The sequence below is a fragment of the Macaca fascicularis genome, chromosome 19 (assembly GCF_037993035.2).
Source record: "Macaca fascicularis isolate 582-1 chromosome 19, T2T-MFA8v1.1".
Classification (NCBI taxonomy): Eukaryota; Metazoa; Chordata; class Mammalia; order Primates; family Cercopithecidae; genus Macaca; species Macaca fascicularis.
Window position 1 is genome coordinate 20,227,450 of NC_088393.1, and position 20,833 is coordinate 20,248,282.

A 20,833-nucleotide genomic window follows, 5' to 3' on the forward strand; every position below is an offset into this window, starting at 1 on the left:
CCCTAGTAGCTGGGACTACAGGCGCCCGCCACCTCACCCGGCTAGTTTTTTGTATTTTTTTAGTAGAGACGGGGTTTCACCATGTTAGCCAGGATGGTCTCAATCTCCTGACCTTGTGATCTGCCCGTCTCGGCCTCCCAAAGTGCTTTGAGCCACCGTACCCGGCCTGAAAGATTTTTTGACAGTAATTGCACTTTTAATGCCTTTATTAACTGTGAACCTTCTTCTCTTGAATAAGATGTAAGTAGGCATTAATGGCTTTTCGATATTCTTTATATCTGTACAATTTTTCTCAAGGATAAAAGCTTTCCCGTGAAATAAAGTGTAAACACTCATTAAAAGTTTTGCCATATTCTTCACACTTCTAGGAGTTTTGGTAGCATTAATTCTCACATTTCATACATTTCTAAGGTTTCACACTAATTTATTTTTCTGTATACAAAAGTTGGAGGTGGTAAGCACTGTCGCATCTTTCAGGTTTGTAGAGTTCCTCTTCAGCATGAATTATCGCCATGTCTCTTAAGAATTGAGAACTTGTGGCCTGGCATGGTGGCTCATGCCTGTAATCCCAGCACTTTAGGAGGCCGAGGTGGGTGGACCACCTGAGGTCAGGAGTTCGAGACCAGTCTGGCAAACACGGCAAAACCCCATCTCTACTAAAAATACAAACATGAGCTGGGCGTGGTGCTGGGCACCTGTAATCCCAGCTACTCGGCAGGCTGAGGCAGGAGAATGGCTTGAACCCAGGAGGCAGAAGTTGCCATGAGCTGAGACCATGTCATTGCACTCCAGCCTGGGTGACAAGAGTGAAACTCAAACTTGTAGGGTTTCTGTCCAGTATAAATTATGTGTAATAAAAAGCTTTGTCACATTCTTTGTATTTGTAAGGTTTATGTTCCATATAAATTCTCATAGAGTCGAGGGCTGGTTAAAGGCTTTCCCACATTCATCAGGTTTCTCTCCAGTATGAATTATCTTATGCTTATTAAGGGTTGAGGAACATTTAAAAGATTTTCCACATTCTTTGCTATGTAGGGTTTCTGTCTAATATGAATTTTCTTATGTTTATTAAGGGCTGAGGACCAGTTAAAAGCTTTGCCACATTCTTCACATTTGTAAGGTTTCTCTCCAGTATGAATTATCTTATGTTCAGTTAGAGTTGAGAATGCAGTAAAGGCTTTGCCACATTCTTCACACTTGTAGGGTTTCTCTCCAGTATGAGCTCTCTTATGTTTAGAGAGGCTTGAGTACCAAGTAAAGGTTTTGCCACATTCATCACATTTGTAGGGTACATCTCCAGTATGAATTCTCTTATGTTTAGTAAGGTTTGAGGAACGGTTAAAAGCTTTGCCACATTCCTCACATTTGTAGGGTTTCTCCCCAGTATGAATTATCTCATGTTTAGTAAGGGTTGAGGATGAAATAAAGGCTTTGCCACATTTATCACACTTGTATGGTTTCTCTCCAGTATGAATTTTCTTATGTGAAAAAAGGGTTGCGGGGTGGTTAAAAGATTTGCCACATTCTCTACATCTGTAGGGTTTCTCTCCAGTATGAATTATCTTATGTGTAGTAAGGTTACAGGACTGCTTATAGGCTTTGCCACATTCTTCACATTTGTAGGGTTTCTCTCCAGTATGAATTTTCTTATGTGTAGTAAGGTGCGAGGACTGCTTATAGGCTTTACCACATTCTTCACATTTGTAGCGTTTCTCTCCAGTATCAATTTTCTTATATGTAGTACGGGTTGAAGACTGGTTAAAAGCTTTCCCATATTCTATACATTTAAAAGGTTTTTTTCCAGTATCTCTTATCCTTATCTTATGTCTGTTTGAATTTGAAAATTTAGGCAAGAATTTCACATATTCATCACAATGAAATATTTTTCTCTGGGTAGTTGTCAAACATTGTTTAAGTCCATTATAACCTCTTTTGTGTACTGGACACTCATCTACACTTTCACAGCCTTTTTTTAACTGTAAATTGTCATGTCCACATTTTTCATACCTTCTTAGTATCACTTTTTGGAAAGAATCTTTTATGCTCTGCTCTGACCAAACGTCTTGGGCAAAATGAGAACATATAACTGAAAGAAAAAAATAAAAACACATTACTTCAATTGCTAGACTCAGATAAATACAAATCTAATCTATAAAATTATACAAACTACATAAGCAAGATGACATAGCAAAATACCACAAGCTGTAATTTCTTCCTGGACATATAAGTGTAACAAAAACATACTGACCAAAATACATTTGTAAAAAATTTATAAATGAGTTAAGTGTGTGAAGGACCCCACAATGCAAAGAGCCACATGGAAGAAAAGGAAAAGTCTATTACTTATACCCAACACAGCTCTTCCTGCTCTCCAGTATAACATTGTGCCTTTAAAAGTAAATTGTGGGCTGGGCACAGTAGCTCACATATGTGATGCCAGCACTTCGGGAGGCCTGAGGCAGGTGGATCATGAGGTCAACAGTTCAAGACTAACCTGGCCAAGATGGTGAAACCCCATCTCTACAAAAATACAAAAAATTAGCCAGGCATGGTAACAGGTACCTGTAATCAGTTTCTTTGGAGGCTGAGGGAGAATTGCTTGAACTGGAGGCAGAGATTGTAGTGAGCCAGGATCATGACGTTGTACTCTAGCCTAGGTAACAGAGTAAGACTCTGTCTCACACATGCACACAAAAATGTAAATTGCCAACTCCTGGTTCCTTTTTTAAAAAACAAGAAAAATATTGGCACATACATCTTTATTTCTGGCTTCTAGGGCCTTTTTTAGATACTGGTTAATGTCTCCCACGACATGAATATACGTTGGAATGACACTTTGAGTCTAAAGGTAAATGTTACAGAAGCAAAGAAACTGCTGTATCCCAAACACGGAATGGGTGAAGCAAGTGATTACTGATTATTAAGAAGAAATATGAATAAGCCGATTTAACAACACAAAATTTTAGACAAGATACATCTTAAAAACATGTTTGAGAAATTCCCAGAATCTCGAGCCAAGACAACTGATTTCAGACTATGCCAGGACAGAGTTACATTATAAAGATCGTAACAGGTAGCTTTTTGTTAATGTCCAAATCTCAAAGATTACAATGTATACAAAATATTAGGGCGACATGGCCCCATCAAAAAAATTATAAAATTTTCAAACACAACAATAAAAAGTGTATAATTTTTAAAATTCCAAATAAATTGAACAGGCCAGGATTAGTGGTCTTGGCATTTGCCTGTAATCCCAGTTACTTGGGAGGCTGACAAACGAGAATTGTTTGAACCCAGGAAGGGAAGCAGTGAGCAGAGATTGTGCCACTGCCAGCCTGGGCAACATAGAAAGACTCTGTCTCAAAAATAAAATAAAAAAGGCCAGGCATGGTGGCTCACACCTGTAATCCCAGCACTTTGAGAGGCAGAGGTATGCAGATCATTTGAGGTCAGGAGTTCAAGATTAGCCTGGCCAATGTGGTGAAACCCTGTCTCTACTAAAAATATAAAAAATTAGCTAGGCGTGCTGGCAGGCGTGTGTAATCCCAGCTACTCAGGCGACTGAGGCAGGAGAATCGCTTGAGCCTGGGAGGCAGAGGTTGCAGTGAGCTGAGATCACAGCTCTGCACTCCTGGGCGAGACTCTGTCTCAGGAAAAATAAAATAAATGAAATAAAATAAATTGAACAATATTCACGAAGTGAAATAGGAACACAGACAATTACTGAAGATCAGAAAAATGAGGATAACACCAAAAAAATATTAAAATAGAAAACAAAAATTGTGAAAGTAAAAAATACAAAAACTAAGTGAAAAATTTCTTAAAAGAAAGAAAAAATGGTGTAAATATGAAAAAGCTGAAAAGGTGAACAAACTAGGATACACCCAAACATATATTTATAACAAACACATATATAAACAAAATTTCAAAAATCACAGATCAGAAAAGAATTTTGGGAGCTGCAAGATAAAAATGATGGCCATTTATAAGCACAGTCTTATGAGATAATAAATTTATCAAAAAAATGTTTGCAGGTCAAAAGGAAACTGTGATATTGTTATTAAAGTTATAATAATAAAAAAAAGCTGTTAAGTGGGAATAGTACCATCAGCAAAATTGTACCACCAAATAAAAAGAAGTCCTTCCAAAATAACCAAATGCTGAGAAAGTATATTGGCACTGCATATGCCCTATATATCAAGGATGCTGAAAGGAGTTTTTTTCCACAGAAAATAACATAATGCAAGAAAACAACACATAATCATATGAAAATATGTAAATTTCTGGAAAAGATATGCACATACATAAAAATGGAATTTCTTAACATAATGGTACAGAAAACATTTTTAATTCTCTAAAATTTAAAAGATAAAAGTATAGAAATTATTAACATCTGTTAATGAATAGACAACATAAAGATATAATTAGTAAAATCAATAACAAAGTTGAAGGCAGATGTAATAATGAGGAATTTTTGTATGCAACCGGAGTTAATTTTTTACCACATTAAAATATATTGTTGGATCTTTTAGAGGTTTTAGGTAATCCCCCAAGGTACTAAGAAAACATCTATATAGATACACAAAAGAAAGCAAGAAAAAAACTCAAAGCATGTCAATACAAAAATCAAAAAAGTTTAAAGAAGAGAAAATGAAACACAAAGATACAAGAATCAAAACAATTATTTTATTAACAGTAAGTTTTTCTCTTTCAGAAAACTAAATATATATAATTATCTTTCCAATTGAGAGACATACTTTTAATAAAGAGGTTCATTAAAAAACTTTAAAAATCGAGGCCGGGCGCGGTGGCTCAAGCCTGTAATCCCAGCACTTTGGGAGGCTGAAACGGGCGGATCACAAGGTCAGGAGATCGAGACCAGCCTGGCTAATACGGTGAAACCCCGTCTCTACTAAAAAATACAAAAAACTAGCCGGGTGAGGTGGCGGGCGCCTGTAGTCCCAGCTACTCGGGAGGCTGAGGCAGGAGAATGGCGTGAACCCGGGAGGCGGAGCTTGCAGTGAGCTGAGATGCGGCCATTGCACTCCAGCCTGGGCGACAGAGCGAGACTCCGTCTCAAAAAAAAAAAAAAAAAAAAAAAAAAAAAAAAAAAAAAACTTTAAAAATCAAGATTCAACTTGCCTTTTTACAAGAGTCACTTGAGATCTAATGACAAGAAAAGACTGAAAGTGGCAAGAGAGAAGTAGAAATTTCATGTAAATATTAAGAAAATGAGAGCAGAAGAGGTCAAAATAATATTACACAAGCTACATGTTAAGTCAAAAACTGTCATATTTTATAAAATGTACTTTAAGTCAAAACTTCAAAAGATAAAGAAGGACATTAAACAATATATAGATTAATTCACTGGGAACCTATGACAGATTTTTTTTTTTTTTTGAGATGGAGTCTCACTCTGTCACCCAGGCTGGAGTGCAGTGGCGCGATCTTGGCTCACTGCAAACTCCGCCTCCTGGGTTCATGCTGTTCTCCTGCCTCAGCCTCCCAAGTAGCTGGGACTACAGGCACCTGCCACCACGCCCAGCTAATTTTTTGTATTTTTTAGTAGAGATGGAGTTTCACCGTGTTAGTCAGGATGGTCTTGATCTCCTGACCTTGTGATCTGCCTGCCTCGGCCTCCCAAAGTGCTGGGATTACAGGCGTGAGCTACTGCGCTGGGCTGAGACAAATTTGTTTATCCATGTGTGTATTTTTTTGTGTGTGTGTTTCAAACTGGGGTTTCAAATATATGAAGCAAATACTAACAAAGCTGAATAAACAGAGAGAGAGCAATAGAATTATAGTAGGATATTTCAATACCCCACTTTCTGTAATAATAATAAAACAAGACAGTATATTAGTAAGGGAACAGACGACTAGAAGGCAGTAAAAAACAATTATTTCTATTGAAGGTGTAGAGAATACTCCTCAGCAATATCAGGATACACAGCCTTCTCAATAGCTCATACAACATTCCTTTTTATAGACCACCTGTTAGGTCAAAAACAAAGTCTTAACACATTTTTAAAACTGAAATTTCAGTTACTTTCTATGACAAAAATGAATTAGCGTATAAGACAATAATATAAATAATTGATAAATTTACGAATGTATAGAAATGATTCAACACACTCTTGAGCATGCACTTGTTCAAATAACTGGGCTGGATGCCGTGGGGCTCACTCCTTTAGGAGGCTGAGGCGGGTTAATTTAACTCCATTTCAAAAACAATCAAAAAGGAAATAATATTGTGAGGATGTCTATACCGCTCAATTTAATCTATAGATTTAATGCAATTTTTTCAAATTTCTCATTGCATTTTTGAAGAAATAAAAACAGCAAATCCAAAAGAACATGGAGTCTAAAGAGGCAATAAAGTACCCAACGATCTTCAAAAAAAAAAAGTTGGAGGCATTACAATTTCTGATTTCAAAACACATCAAAAAGCTACAGAATTAAAACAATTTGGTATGAGTATAAAAGTGAAAAAGTAGACTAACAAAACAGAATGCAGCACATATATCATCTTTCACATAATTATAGCAGCACTGCTACTGAAAGCCAACAGATAAAAGCAATGCAAATTTGTCACCAAATCAGTAGATATAAAAATACTGGCATATCACTCAATTTTCAAAAAGCAGAAAATACTCTAACAACTATTATGAGAAATATTGATGACATTATGCAAAGTAAAATGAGCCAGCCACAAAAAGACAGATTGTATGAGATGTATAAAGCAATTACACTCTTAGAAACCGGAAAAAGTGGTGCTTTAAAAGTGCTATCAAATGGGAAGAATTGGTAGTTGTTTAATGTATATTGAGATTTAGCTCTGCAAGATAAAAATATTCTAGTGATATGATGCATAACAATGTCAACATAATATGACTAAACAGTATACATATATATACTTACTATTTTTTGAGATGGAGTTTCACTCTGTCTCTGAGGCTGGAGTACAGTGGCAAGATCTCGGCTCACTGCAACCTCTGCCTCCTGGGTTCAAGCAATTCCCCTGCCTCACCCTCCTGAGTAGCTGGGACTACAGGCATGCGCCACCATGCCCGGTTTTTTGTATTTCAGTAGAGACAGGGTTTCCCCATGTTGGCCAGGATAGTCTCGATCTCCTGACCTCATGATCCGCCTGCCTTGGCCTCCCAAAGTGCTGGGATTACAGGTATGAGCCACTGCGCCCGGCCTAGAAATATTTTATTATAAATTTTGTTATGTGTTTTTGACAGATAAAACATTTTGTTATGTGTTTCTCCCACACAAAATAAAATAAATAGATGTTGAAATTAGGAGAATTTTTATGACTACTCACCTAGATAGGATTAAAAAACTGTTTCAGGCCAGGAGTGGTGGCTCACACCTGTAATCCCAACACTTTGGGAGGCGATCAGGAGTTTGAGACCAGCCTGACCAACATGGTAACATCTCTACTAAAAATACAAAATGAGCTGGGTATGGTGGCACGTGCCTGTACTCCCAGCTACTCAGGAGACTGAGGTAGGAGAATCACTTGAAACCGGAAGGTGGAGGGTGCAGTAAGTTAAGATTATGCCACTGTACTCCAGCCTGGGCAACAAGAGCAAAACTCCCTTCCAAAAAAAAAAAAAAAAAAAATGGCTGGGTGTGGTGGCTCACACCCGTAATCCCAGCACTTTGGGAGGCCAAGGCGGGTGGACTGCTTCAGGTCAGGAGTTCGAGATCAGCCTGACAAACAAACATGGTGAAACCTCATCTCTACTAAAAATGCAAAAATTAGCAGGGCATGGCACACCTGTAGTTCCAGCAGTACTCACAAGGCTGAGGCAGGAGAATCGCTTGAATCCAGGAGGTGGAGGTTGCAGTGAGCCAAAATCATGCCATAGAACTCCAGCCTGGGTGACAGTACGAGAATCCATCTCAAAAAAAAAAAAAGGATGGAGACGGAGGCTCGAGCCTGTAATCCTAGCACTTTGGGAGGCTGAGGCGGGTAGATCACCTGAGGCCAAGAGTTTGAGATCAGCATGGCCAACATGGTGAAGCCCCATCTCGACTAAAAATACAAATATTAGTCAGGTATGGTGGCATACGCCTGTAGTCCCAGCTACTCGGGAGGCTCTGGCAGAAGAATCGCTTGAACCTGGGAGGTGGAGGTTGTAGTGAGCCGAGATCGCGCCATTGCACTCCAGCCTGGGTGATAGAGTGAGACTCTGTCTTTAAAAAAAAAAAAAAAAAAAAAAGAAACCTACTCTGAAAAAACACAGTAACATGGAACTTCAAAACAATAATAAGAGAAATGTTCACTCATAAAATCTGGTATGCAACATTTAAAATGATGTTATCATTTTAAAAAACATTGTTAGGCCAGGTGCAGTGGCTTACATCTGTAATGTCAGCACTATGGGAGGCCGAGGCGGGCAGATCACCTGGGGTCAGGAGTTTAAGACCAGCCTGACCAACATGGTGAAACCCCATCTCTACAAAAAATACAAAAATTAGCTGGGCATGGTGGCACATGCCTGTAATTGCAGCTACTTGGGAGGCTGAGGCATGAGAAACGCTTGAAGCCAGGAGGTGGAGGTTGAGGTGAGCCAAAATCACACGCACCACTGCACTCCAGCCTGGGTGACAGAGCGTGACTCTATCTCAAAAAAAAAAAAAAAAAAAGGTCTACAGGTGTACTCATTAAATGCGGGTATTTTGAATCACTGGCATGCACTGTGTGGCAGTACAATTTCAGAGACTATGCAGTATCATTATACATAGAAGATTCTAATGAGAAATTTTTAATAAATAATGATTTAAAAGAAACGTGTTACTTTTTATGTTTTAAATATTCTTACACAAAATGAAACTGCTGTAATCAACTTTAGAAGAAAAGAATAGACTTATATTGTTAAATAAAGAAAAATATATATATTTTGCAGAGTGGGGTTAGACCCTCCGATATGTAAAACAAATATTAGGAAATAAACTATGTTATTATTTAGATATAAGCTGAAGAAAGTAGATGAAAATTCTGTAATTCCTTTTTGCCTGCAGCAAACTTAAATTTATAAGTAACTATTTTAGTAAATATGGAGTGTCTACTAATTATCTAATTTACTTCCGGCCATGCAAATTCTAGCGTATTGTCCTAAACATCTGAATCTAAAATTACAGACAAATTTGAAACAGAAAACAGAAAGTAAAAATGTATAGGGACAGTGACCTCACCAAGATGAAAAGATTAAAAGTCCCCTATTTTCTAATTTTTTTTTTTTTTTTTTTTTTTTGAGACGGAGTCTCGCTCTGTCACCCAGGCTGGAGTGCGGTGGCCAGATCTCAGCTCACTGCAAGCTCCGCCTCCCGGGTTCACGCCATTCTCCTGCCTCAGCCTCCCGAGTAGCTGGGACTATAGGCGCCTGCCACCTCGCCCGGCTAGTTTATTGTATTTTTTAGTAGAGATGGGGTTTCACCGTGTTAGCCAGGATGGTCTCGATCTCCTGACCTCGTGATCCGCCCGTCTCGGCCTCCCAAAGTGCTGGGATTACAGGCGTGAGCCACCGCGCCCGGCCAAAAGTCCCCTATTTTCATATCCCTTTACAGCAAAAAAATGTCAGCCATCCCTGACCAGAATGCCTTTATGAGAGAACCAGGCTAATGCCTGGTTACAGGCATTACCAGCTTACACCTGTAATGACAGCTCCATGATACATTAAGGTTGGAGAAATGCTTCAGGCCAGGATGTTGAGACCAGTCTGCGTTATGTAGCAAGACCCCATCTCCAAAATAAGTGCCTGTAAGATTTCAGATCCAGAGAGGGAGTTCTGAAACGCTGTTAAAGCTTAAGATTGAGAAGTGTTCTATTCAGAAGGCAGGCCCTCATTCAGGTGGGAAACTACAGGACCCCTGTTCTTGGCTACAGACCAAGATAGGGTTCACTCAACTTGGTCTGACTGAGAATTCTGAACTTACTCTGAAACTATGCGAAACTCCTCCCAGCCACAGTCTGGGAGAGGTCCTGCCATTCCAGAGACCTGGAGGAAGGCACCCATTTACAGCCATGTAGGCAGACCTGCAGACCTTGGCCTTTACTGTGGTCCCTGAAACAGTTCAGTGACTCAGTTTCAGTTACCTGAGCCACAGTTTATGGCCAGTTCTGCCTATATAGAAACCCATACAGTTACCTGAGGAAATATTCTCTGGTACTCACTGAAAACCGTACTCATCCATATCCTGATACAAGGCCCACCATATGCAGACCCGACTGCAAAAACATGCCCTAGTGTCTGCCCTACAGAGCAAAGTCCTGAAGGGTATTCAGTCTGTCCAAAAATAAAATGGGAATTACAACTACCCAAGTCCCTGTATCAAGCCAACTAAAGGTGGACCATAGTGCAGACCCAGCAGCCTTGTGACCAATCTACAATCCCTCTTCACTACAAATTCAGAGGGCATCTCATCACGTTAAGGGCCCAATAAAATAAGATTTTTTACCTTCTAAAAAATCAGTTTAGGAAAACTTGAAGAGGTGTTTTTCTCCATCAAATTTAGACACCGATACAAAACTATATTGTGCCCATTGTCAATGCTTCTATTTTAATCTAGCACTGGATGTGGCAGAATAATTAGTCAAATAAATAAAAAAATCCACTGAAACAGAAAAATACGTAAAATGCTGTTGGTAGATCATACAATCTTATATTTAAAAAACCATACACAGTACTTTTACATTGGCTGAGGAATGGTTTACCAACTATACGGTCAATTTTGTCTATTCAGGACATAGGCATGAGCAAGGACTTCATGACTACAACACCAAAAGCAATGGCAACAAAAGCCAAAATAGACAAATGAGATCTAATTAAACTAAAGAGCTTCTGCACAGCAAAAGAAACCACCATCAGAGTGAACAGGCAACCTACAGAATGGGAGAAAATTTTTGCCATCTACCCATCTGACAAAGGGCTAATATCCAGAATCTACAAATAACTTAAACAAATTTAAAAGAAAAAAAAAAAACCATCAAAAAGTGGGCAAAGAATATGAACAGACACTTCTCAAAAGAAGACATTTATGCAGCCAACAGACACATGAAAAAATGTTCATCATCACTGGTCATCAGAGAAAGGCAAATCAAAACCACAATGAGATACCATCTCATACCAGTTAGAATGGCAATCATTAAAAAGTCAGGAAACAACAGATGCTGGAGAGGATGTGAAGAAATAGGAATGCTTTTACACTGTTGGTGGCAGTGTAAACTAGTTCAACCATTGTGGAAGACAGTGTGGCGATTCCTCAAGGATCCAGAACTAGAAATACCATTTGACCCAGCCATCCCATTACTGGGTATATACCCAAAGGATTATAAGTCATGCTACTATAAAGACACATGCACACGTATGTTTATGGTGGCACTATTCACAACAGCAAAGACTTGGAACCAACCCAAATGTCCATCAATGACAGACTGGATTAAGAAAATGTGGCACATATACACCATGGAATACTATGCAGCCATAAAAAAGGATGAGTTCATGTCCTTTGCAGTGACATGTATGAAGCTGGAAACCATCATTCTGAGCAAACTATCACAAGGACAGAAAACCAAACACTGCATGTTCTCACTCATAGATGGGAACTGAACAATGAGAACACTTGGACATGGGCGGGGAACACCACACACTGGGCCCGGCCTGTCGTGGGGTGGCGGGTTGTGGGAGGGATAGCATTAGGGGAAATACCTAACATAAATGATGAGTTAATGGGTGCAGCAAACCAATATGGCACATGTATACCTATGTAACAAACCTGCATGTTGTGCACATGCACCCTAGAACTTAAAGTATAATACAAAAACAAAAACACACATAGTACATTAAAACCTGTCTAAACTAATAAATACACTAATTAAATTAGCAAAATATTAACATAAAAGTATATCTATGGTTTCATAGTTTAACTATCTGATAAAATAAAGAACAAATCTTATTTACTATAGCATTAAATAATAAATTTCTGAAGAAAAAATTAACCAAGGAGTTAATACAAAAAAAAAAAAAAATCAGAGAAGATCCAAGTAAATTTTAAAATAGTTTATGTCTATGGATTGAAAGATTAAATATTATTGAAGTGCCTTATTACCCAAAGTAATCTATAGATTCAATAAACTTCCTATTAAAATTGCAGTGGTATTTTTTTCACAGTAATGGAGAATACAATTCTAAAATTTACATGAAACTAAAATAAACTTTGAATAGCCAAAGCAATCATGAGGAAAAAGAACAAAGCAGGATATCATACTTAAAATTTCAAGCTATATATTTCAAGACTATATAGTAATAAAAACAAAAATGGACAAAAAAGTGGAACAGAAGCTAATATACATTTAAGACCTGATGCAAAACGAGAACTTAAAAAGGTCTTAGTTTCTCAAAATCATGCAGATACTTGTGTGTCCCCAAAACAATGGAAAAGCAGCCAGATTGTGCAGTCTGTTAGCTGTCATGAAGAGGACTTTGGCTCTCACTGTGAACTTGAAGGAAGCTCACTGAAAGAAAAGTAGAATCCCTAGAGAATTTAAAAACATAAGACAGATGCCTCTTTGTAAGAGCAAAATTAAAAAAAAAAAAAAAAAAAACTGCCCAGGAACTATTTCCTTGGGAACACAGCTTCCCATATAACATTTTAAGGACTCGCTTTCTCTTTGACCTTGGGACCTCTTATCTGTGTCGTCTGTTGTGTTCATTTTCACTCACACCTACCTGGGGGTTTGGCAATCATCTCATGTCTCTTCATAGTTAAAGGTTTTTTTCCTTGCTCCAGACAGGTGATCAGGTCTGGTTTAGAGACAACAATACCTGTTTTATTAAGAATAAATAACATGAATCTTGCTCATATTCTCCAATTACAAGCTAGTAATGTGCTCAGCAGAGAGGATGTGATAAAATATTCTAGTAAATAAATACTAAAATACTAAGTTATAACAGAAATTTCTTTCTTTTTTTTTTGAGATGGAGTTTCGCTCTTGTTACCTAGGCTGGAGTGCAATGGCTCGATCTTGGCTCACCACAACCTCCACCTCCCAGGTTCAAGCTGTTCTCCTGCCTCAGCCTCCCGAGTAGCTGGGATTACAGGCATGCGCCACCATGCCCGGCTAACTTTTGCATTTTTAGTACAGGCAGGGTTTCACCATGTTAGTCAGGCTGGTCTCGAACTCCTGACCTCAAGTGATCCACCTGCCCAGCCTCCCAAAGTGCTGGGATTATAGGCGTGAGCCACCACGCCTGGCCTATAACAGAAATTTCTAAATATTTAGAAAATACTTTCAGTTTGTAGGTTTCTTAATTTTACTACCTGGTACTACTAAAATCAAAAATTGGTGGTGGCAATTAGATTTTTAGGTGGGGGCAACAATATTTTATGCCACTAAATTTCTGGAATTACCACTAACTTGGAGTGAAGAATAAAGCTCAACTCAGGAATGTGGAAAGTTTGGATTAAGATGAAACATCTTGAAAAAATTCTTTTCTAAATGAACAAACTCTGAAAATAGTTTATGTCTGGAAAAAGGGTATCTGGAACTCTTGTATGCAAAGAAAAAGGGTATCTAAAACTCTTGTATGCAAAGAATAAATTACTAAAAAACATTCTACAAAAAAGAGAAATAAAACCTTTAGGGTATATTATTAATTAGGTACTCAAGTTATCCTCACCAAGGAAGACCAGGTTTCTGTAGTTCTCTAACATCACATCCCTATATAAATTCCGCTGTGCAGTGTCCAGGCAATGCCACTCCTCCAGAGAGAATTCTATGGCCACATCTCTAAATTGTAATGGTCCCTGAAAAACACACACACACATATTTTTACCAAGTGGCCATGGGCGGAATTTTTAATTTGACTTAAGGTGAAATTAGAGAGTAAAGAGAAGTGGTTCTGACTTATAGGATTAGAATTATCCAATAAAATGTTTTCAACACAGAAATATTCTCTAACTCTGAGAAAAAAGAGCAGCACAAGATCCACATCAGTTCATATATTTTTCTAAAGTATAAAATTAAGGCCATGAACATGAACATGTACATTTTTGAGTGCTATATTTACATCATACGGAATGAGTTGTGAATATTTTTCAGACAGAAATGCTGAGTTAGAAGGCACCTCTCAAATTTTAATATGTACAATAAGCTGAAGACCTTGTTATGCAGATGCAGGGTTTTTTTTGTTTTTTTTTTTTTCCCCAGAAGATCTTATTTACTTATTTATTTATAGATTTATTTATAGATGGAGTTTCACTCTTGTTGCCCAGGCTGGAGTGCGATGGCGCCATCTTAGCTCACCAGACGCCGCCTCCCGGGTTCAAGCAATTCTCCTGCCTGAACCTCCCGAGTAGCTGGGATTACAGTCATGCACCACCACGCCCGGCTAATTTTTTGTTTCGTATTTTTAGTAGAGATGGGGTTTCTCCATGTTGGTTAGGCTGCTCTTGAACCCCCGACCTCAGGTGATCCGCTGCTTCAGCCTCCCAGAGTGCTGGGATTACAGGCTGAGCCACCGCGGCCCGCCAATTTTTTGAATTTCTAACACACCAGTAATGCAAATGTTTTTGGCCCAAGAGGGATATTTTTTCAAACATTTACTAAGTGGAAGAGCCTGTGTTTTTCCCATATTTTCTAGCCTATAAACAAAGAGCCCTCATTTATCAAAGAAAAATATGCAGGGAAAAAATAAGAAAGGACAGCTGCCAGATTAAATATGATGGTTTATGCACATCAGCTGCATAAAGATACTTAATAATAAAGAGAAAAATAACTCTATAGTGAAAAAAATCTATCAGACAGCTGCTTAACCAAGTGAATTATTAACCATTAACTGCACTAGGGCAGATTTTTATGTTGTGCTAATGCTCACAGAAGAACACAGCATCACTGTTGAAATATTCCCCCCAAAAAAGAAAATTATAGTCTGAATTTAACCATAAAGAAACATTAGTTTTAGGCCGGGTGCGATGGCTCACACTTGTAATCCCAACACTTTGGGAGGCACGAGGTGGGCGGATCATGAGGTCATGAGTTTGAGACCAGCCTGACTAACAGGGTGAAACCCTGTCTCTACTAAAAATACAAAAATTAGCTGGGTGTGGTGGCAGGCACCTATAATCCCAGCTACTCGGAAGGCTAAGGCAGGAGAATTGCTTGACCCTGGGAGGCGAAGTTTGCAGTGAGCCGAGATCGCGCCACTATACCCCTGCCTGGGTGACAGAGTGAGACTCTGTCTCAAAAGCAAAAAAAAAAGGAAAAAGAAAGAAACATCAGTTTTATGGAGACTTTCACTTAGCACCCTAGAGAGCAGATATCTCCTAATAATTGTTTTCAGAACTTTCTGGGTAATAAATGCCATCCCATTTTAATACGTATTTTTTTTTTTTTTTTTTTTTTTTGAGACGGAGTCTCGCTCTGTCGCCCAGGCTGGAGTGCAGTGGCCGGATCTCAGCTCACTGCAAGCTCCGCCTCCCAGGTTTACGCCATTCTCCTGCCTCAGCCTCCTCAGTAGCTGGGACTACAGGCGCCCGCCACCTCGCCCGGCTAGTTTTTTTGTATTTTTTTAGTAGAGAAGGGGTTTCACCGTGTCAGCCAAGATGGTCTCGATCTCCTGACCTCGTGATCCGCCCGTCTCGGCCTCCCAAAGTGCTGGGATTACAGGCTTGAGCCACCGCGCCCGGCCAATACGTATTTTCTTAATCCTGTTGTGCACAGAGCTAATGGAACACACAGATGGAGCCTCAACATTACATGTTCTACATCTTTACTAAGGACCAGAGTTTTCCCCCAATAGAAATCTTGAGTATCCACATCTTTCTATGTTCAACCGCCACAAAGGACACATTTTTAATATTGCAGATCATAAATTATTGCTGAGAATCCTGCATGGCATATAAGAAGCTATGATGCAGCAAATAAAGAGAAGTCTCTGAGATATAGGAAAGAAATATTTTTCAGAGACCCTTGACTATCATAAGAATTTTAACAAGTAGTTAAACCAAACTCATTAGGGAGGAAAAACACAAGTAGAGAAGTAAAGGTGTGTGAGTACTAAATGCATGGCAGTCCAGGAGGAAGAGTGGACACAGCTCTTCATCTGACACACGTTTACCTGAAGAAAAGCCTTTTTTTTCTTCCTCCTCCTCCTCTGGAATTCATTCTCAGATGAGACTCTCTGGATAAATTACACCTGCATCTTGACAATATGCCTTTAAAGGTGTCAGTATTACATGTTTACCTGCTAGGATGACATCAACTGGCAGAAAAAGAAAAAGTCAACCCATTTCTGTCCTTTAAAACAGAAGAGATTCAGGCACCATGAGCTGCTCCATGAAGATAAAAACATGTTTCTCCTTTCCTGTCCTCAGGTGCCCTCCCCTGCCACAGACACCAGTAATTTCTGTTACAGTAATGCAAATGTGTGCCACACTGACCTGTCCCTATCAAACCCAAATAGAACAGGCCCTGTGACCACCCTAGAGTACAAAGGTGGAACTTTACTCTCATGAATGTGTTTTGAAGCCCTCATACCTGATTCTGGCCTCACCTTAGAGTCATATGAGGCCCTTCATTAAAACAACATGGATGCTTCCACCCACAACAATAAACAGAAGCTGTGGGGAGGGCACAAGAGGTTTCTGCAAATTGACCATGTGATCCTAAGGAGAAGCCTGGGCTGATAACCACTAAGCTAAGCATTGCTTCTCAGGCTTTAACGAGTTTATGAATCACTTGGTAATTTTGGCCTCACTTTAGCCCCCTTGTCACAACCAAATACTTCTGGCACAAATAAGGACAACCCATCTCCATCCTAAAGTTTTATATTCTTTGCTGGCTATTTAAAGTTTACAGACGGCCGGGCGCGGTAGCTCAAGCCTGTAATCCCAGCACTTTGGGAGGCCGAGACGGGCGGATCACGAGGTCAGGAGATCAAGACCATCCTGGTGAACACGGTGAAACCCCGTCTCTACTAAAAAATACAAAAAACTAGCCGGGTGTGGTGGCGGGCGCTTGTAGTCCCAGCCACTCAGGAGGCTGAGGCAGGAGAATGGCGTGAACTCGGGAGGCGGAGCTTGCAGTGAGCTGAGATCCGGCCACTGCACTCCAGCCTGGGCGACAGAGCGAGACTCCGTCTCAAAAAAAAAAAAAATTAAAATAAAGTTTACAGACAAAACAGAAGGCAGCAATGTCTGAATAAGTCTGTATTTAAAAAGGAACATGTGTACACATGTACTAATGCAATGTTTATTAAACAGGCACTATGTGCTTAAGGGTATGATGCAGAGCACTGTGCTGGGCATAACACATTATGTGATTTAATTCTCATAACACCCTGGGAGCTGGTACTAAGGGTTTCATAATTTCCAGGATTTAGATAAAGGTCCCAGCATTTTTATTTCTTCTTCTATTTCTCAGTCATCAAATTTTTTTTAATTGTGTAGAATAAAAGCCAAATATAGACAGATGAAAGAGATATAGAAGGAAGAGTTTAATGTAGTATACAGAAAATTTTATTCTATTCATATTTACTTTTTTGTGACTTATGGAACAACTACTGGATCTTCAGGAATAGAAAACAAGTTGCTAATCAGAATGTCTCTGCCAGCACTGGTTTTAATACAACAGTTAAAAACTAAGACTCTAAAATACATACTTTATTTTTCCCATTTATTTGCTTTTGGGTTTCAGGAAATTGTGAGCACCAGCTCTAGAAACTTACTAGGATTTATCAGCCAAAACTCTGATCTCTTTTAATCAGTTCTGTGAGGCAAGACTCCAAGGTAGGGTCAGAACTCAATAAAGGCTCCAAAAAGGGTGTCTCTGCGGCTGGTCGCAGTGGCTCACGCCTGTAATCCCAGCACTTTGGGAGGCCAAGGCAGGCAGATCATGAGGTCAGGAGATCGAGACCATTCTGGCTAACACGGTGAAACCCTGTCTCTACTAAAAATACAAAAAAATTATCTGGGCGTGGTGGTGGACGCCTGTAGTCCCAGCTACTCGGGAGGCTGAGGCAGGAGAATGGCGTGAATCCAGGAGGCAGAGCTTGCAGTGAGCCGAGATCGCTCCACTGCACTCCAGCCTGGGTGACAGACTCCGTCTCAAAAAAAAAAAAAAAAAAGGGGGGGGAATCTGAACAGATCTGGGGCAGGGTGAGGACGCTATATAGAATTCTGTTCTCTATGCCACTGGGGTACTTCCAGTTTTGTTTTTTCTAAGCTTACCTAAAAGAAACTTAAATCCAGAGCTTCTGCAATTTTAATCCTTTCTAGCCACTGCCCTGTCAACTTTATACTATATACTAATATGCAATTTAAACAAAACAAATCCCTTCACGTCTTCTAGGGTAATTTTGTTTTTTGTTTTGTTTTGAGATGCAGTCTCACTCTGTCGTCTAGGCTGGAGTGCACTGGTGCAATCTCGGCTCACTGCAACCTCTGCCTCCCAGGTTCCAGTGATTCTTCTGCCTCAGCCTCCCAATTAGCTAGAACTACAGGTGCATGCCACCATGCCTGGCTAATTTTTGTATTATTAGTAGAGATGGCGTTTTACCATATTGGCCAGGCTGGTCTCAAACTCCTGACCTCATGATTCGCCTGCCTCGGCCTCTCATGTGCTGGGATTACAGGCATGAGCCACCGTGCTCGGTCCTTCTAGAGCAATTTTATTAGAAAATAAATATGTATACTTAACAAGGAAAAATAAATAGAAATTCTACTGCTGGGTGTGGTGGCTAATGCACGTAATCCCAGCACTTTGGGAGGCCAAGGCAGGTGGATCGCGAGATCCGGAGTTCAAGACCAGCCTGACCAAGATGGTGAAATCCCATCTCTACTAAAAATACAAAAATTAGCCAGATGTGATGGCAGGCACCTGTAATCCCAGCTACTCAGGAGGCAGAGGCAGTAGGATCACTTGAACCAGGGTGGCAGAGGTTGCAGTGAGCTGAGATCACGCTACTGTACTCCCGCTCAAAAATAAAAAGAAAAGAAATTATAGTAACAGTTCTTCTGTTCATAAATATGCCCTCAGATGTAGACCTCAGAAGTCACAACAATATAAAAAAAGTGACCTAAGGCCGGGCGCGGTGGCTCAAGCCTGTAATCCCAGCACTTTGGGAGGCCGAGACGGGCGGATCACTAGGTCAGGAGATCGAGACCATCCTGGCTAACACGGTGAAACCCCGTCTCTACTAAAAAATACAAAAACTAGCCGGGCGAGGTGGCGGGCGCCTGTAGTCCCAGCTACTCAGGAGGCTGAGACAGGAGAATGGCCCGAACCCGGGAGGCGGAGCTTGCAGTGAGCTGAGATCCGGCCACTGCACTCCAGCCTGGGCGACAGAGCGAGACTCCGTCTCAAAAAAAAAAAAAAAAAAAAAAAAAAGTGACCTAAATAAAGCCCAAGATTTTGGACACATGTATTTGTTGTACCAACCATATGGTGCACAATTCAATTATTTATCCAGTTGCTAGTCTAAACTAAAAGTTTCTGGATTGTAGGAACCATGACTGCTTTATGTTTTTTTTTTTAATGGCCATATGAAATGGAAGCTACTAGTTTATCTATTTGGGTCTCCAGATCTCATCCATGTTTATTATCCAAGTACCAGGAAATTGGAGAAACTCTCATCTAGGTATCAACCAAAGACACCTCTTGTATGAGGGGATGAACAAACACAGATGACTCATTTCTCTTACACTGAGACAGAAGCAGAATTAACCATTCTTGTCAGCCTGACATAATTCTGTACAGGACATCTCAAATGCCTCAAAAATGCCTCAAAGACACCTAGGTGATTTTGAGGGAATTCCCAGTGACCCTGGGCCAATGGCCCAATGATAAGCCAGGCTGGAGAGACTCAGACTGATTCTAAATAGAAAATGGAACAGCCCTGGTGGAACTCCAGAACCTGGATCACCCGTTCTGATTTACTAGCTCTTGGGTAAGAGAAATAACAAAAATACTCTACTCCAGTATCACATTTTACAGGTAAATTTAGTTGCGGTTGTGGTCATGGCTCTGGATACTTTGTGGCCTTGATCTCTCACTACACATTCTGCCATCAGATTCTATTTCCTCCTGGAGCCTCTCACATAACTGTAGCAGGTCAATGAAGAAGATGTGAAAAATCTCAAATAGCCACACTCCCAAATGGGGGCTATAAGATGTCTATGTTGACATCTCACAATGCAGAAAAAGCCTTTTGTTAGTTGTCTGTACATTCTCTATCCAAAGTCTGGCCCTTTTTTTGTAAATCCCAGGCAGAGGTCAGACCTTATCTGCAGATTCTAGGTAGGAGCAACTTGGCTCTGTATCCTTTGGTGTTACAGCAAGTGGAGTACAATTAAAGGAGAGATGTTAAGAAAAAGCTCAGATTAGATATGAGATTGATCAAGTCAGCCAGAAAATATTCCCTTAAAAGCAATTTCTCTCTAAACACCCAAAGTACACAGCTACTCTCAGCATGAAAAACATGAGCATTATGAAGAAAGGGGGCAGATTTTCAGAAGAATTTTTATAAAGTTTCTTTTCCATCTCTGCTGCTCTCTCATCTCCTAGCCATTGAATGGGGGTTCTATATTTAAATACATCTGACAACTTCCAACAACACTTTTTGATGAAGAAATAGAATCTGACTGTGTTCATATAATGGAATATATTAGAGCTTGCAACATAGCTAACTGAAGAGCTATGTTGGTCGTGTTTGGGTGGCCACATCACCTGTCTTTATTTGTCCTGTAATAGCAGAATTCCAATTTAGTGAAATAAAAGATACTAACATTGTGTTTACTCATAATTATCCCTATTGAATAAAGT

At 39.7% G+C, this 20,833-nt stretch overlaps 1 protein-coding gene across 1 annotated transcript in view; it reads right to left on the reverse strand.

The window, feature by feature from the left end:
* Positions 1-403: 403 nt before the first annotated feature.
* LOC102128268 (uncharacterized) overlaps positions 404-20,833 on the reverse strand; it is a 29,992-nt gene continuing 9,562 nt past the window's right edge. The window contains 5 exon segments of the mRNA XM_065536199.2: positions 404-1,031; positions 1,034-2,086; positions 12,741-12,836; positions 13,692-13,818; positions 16,131-16,193. Coding sequence (XP_065392271.1) covers positions 910-1,031; positions 1,034-2,086; positions 12,741-12,836; positions 13,692-13,818; positions 16,131-16,193 — 1,461 coding nt within the window. The 3' untranslated portion in view covers positions 404-909.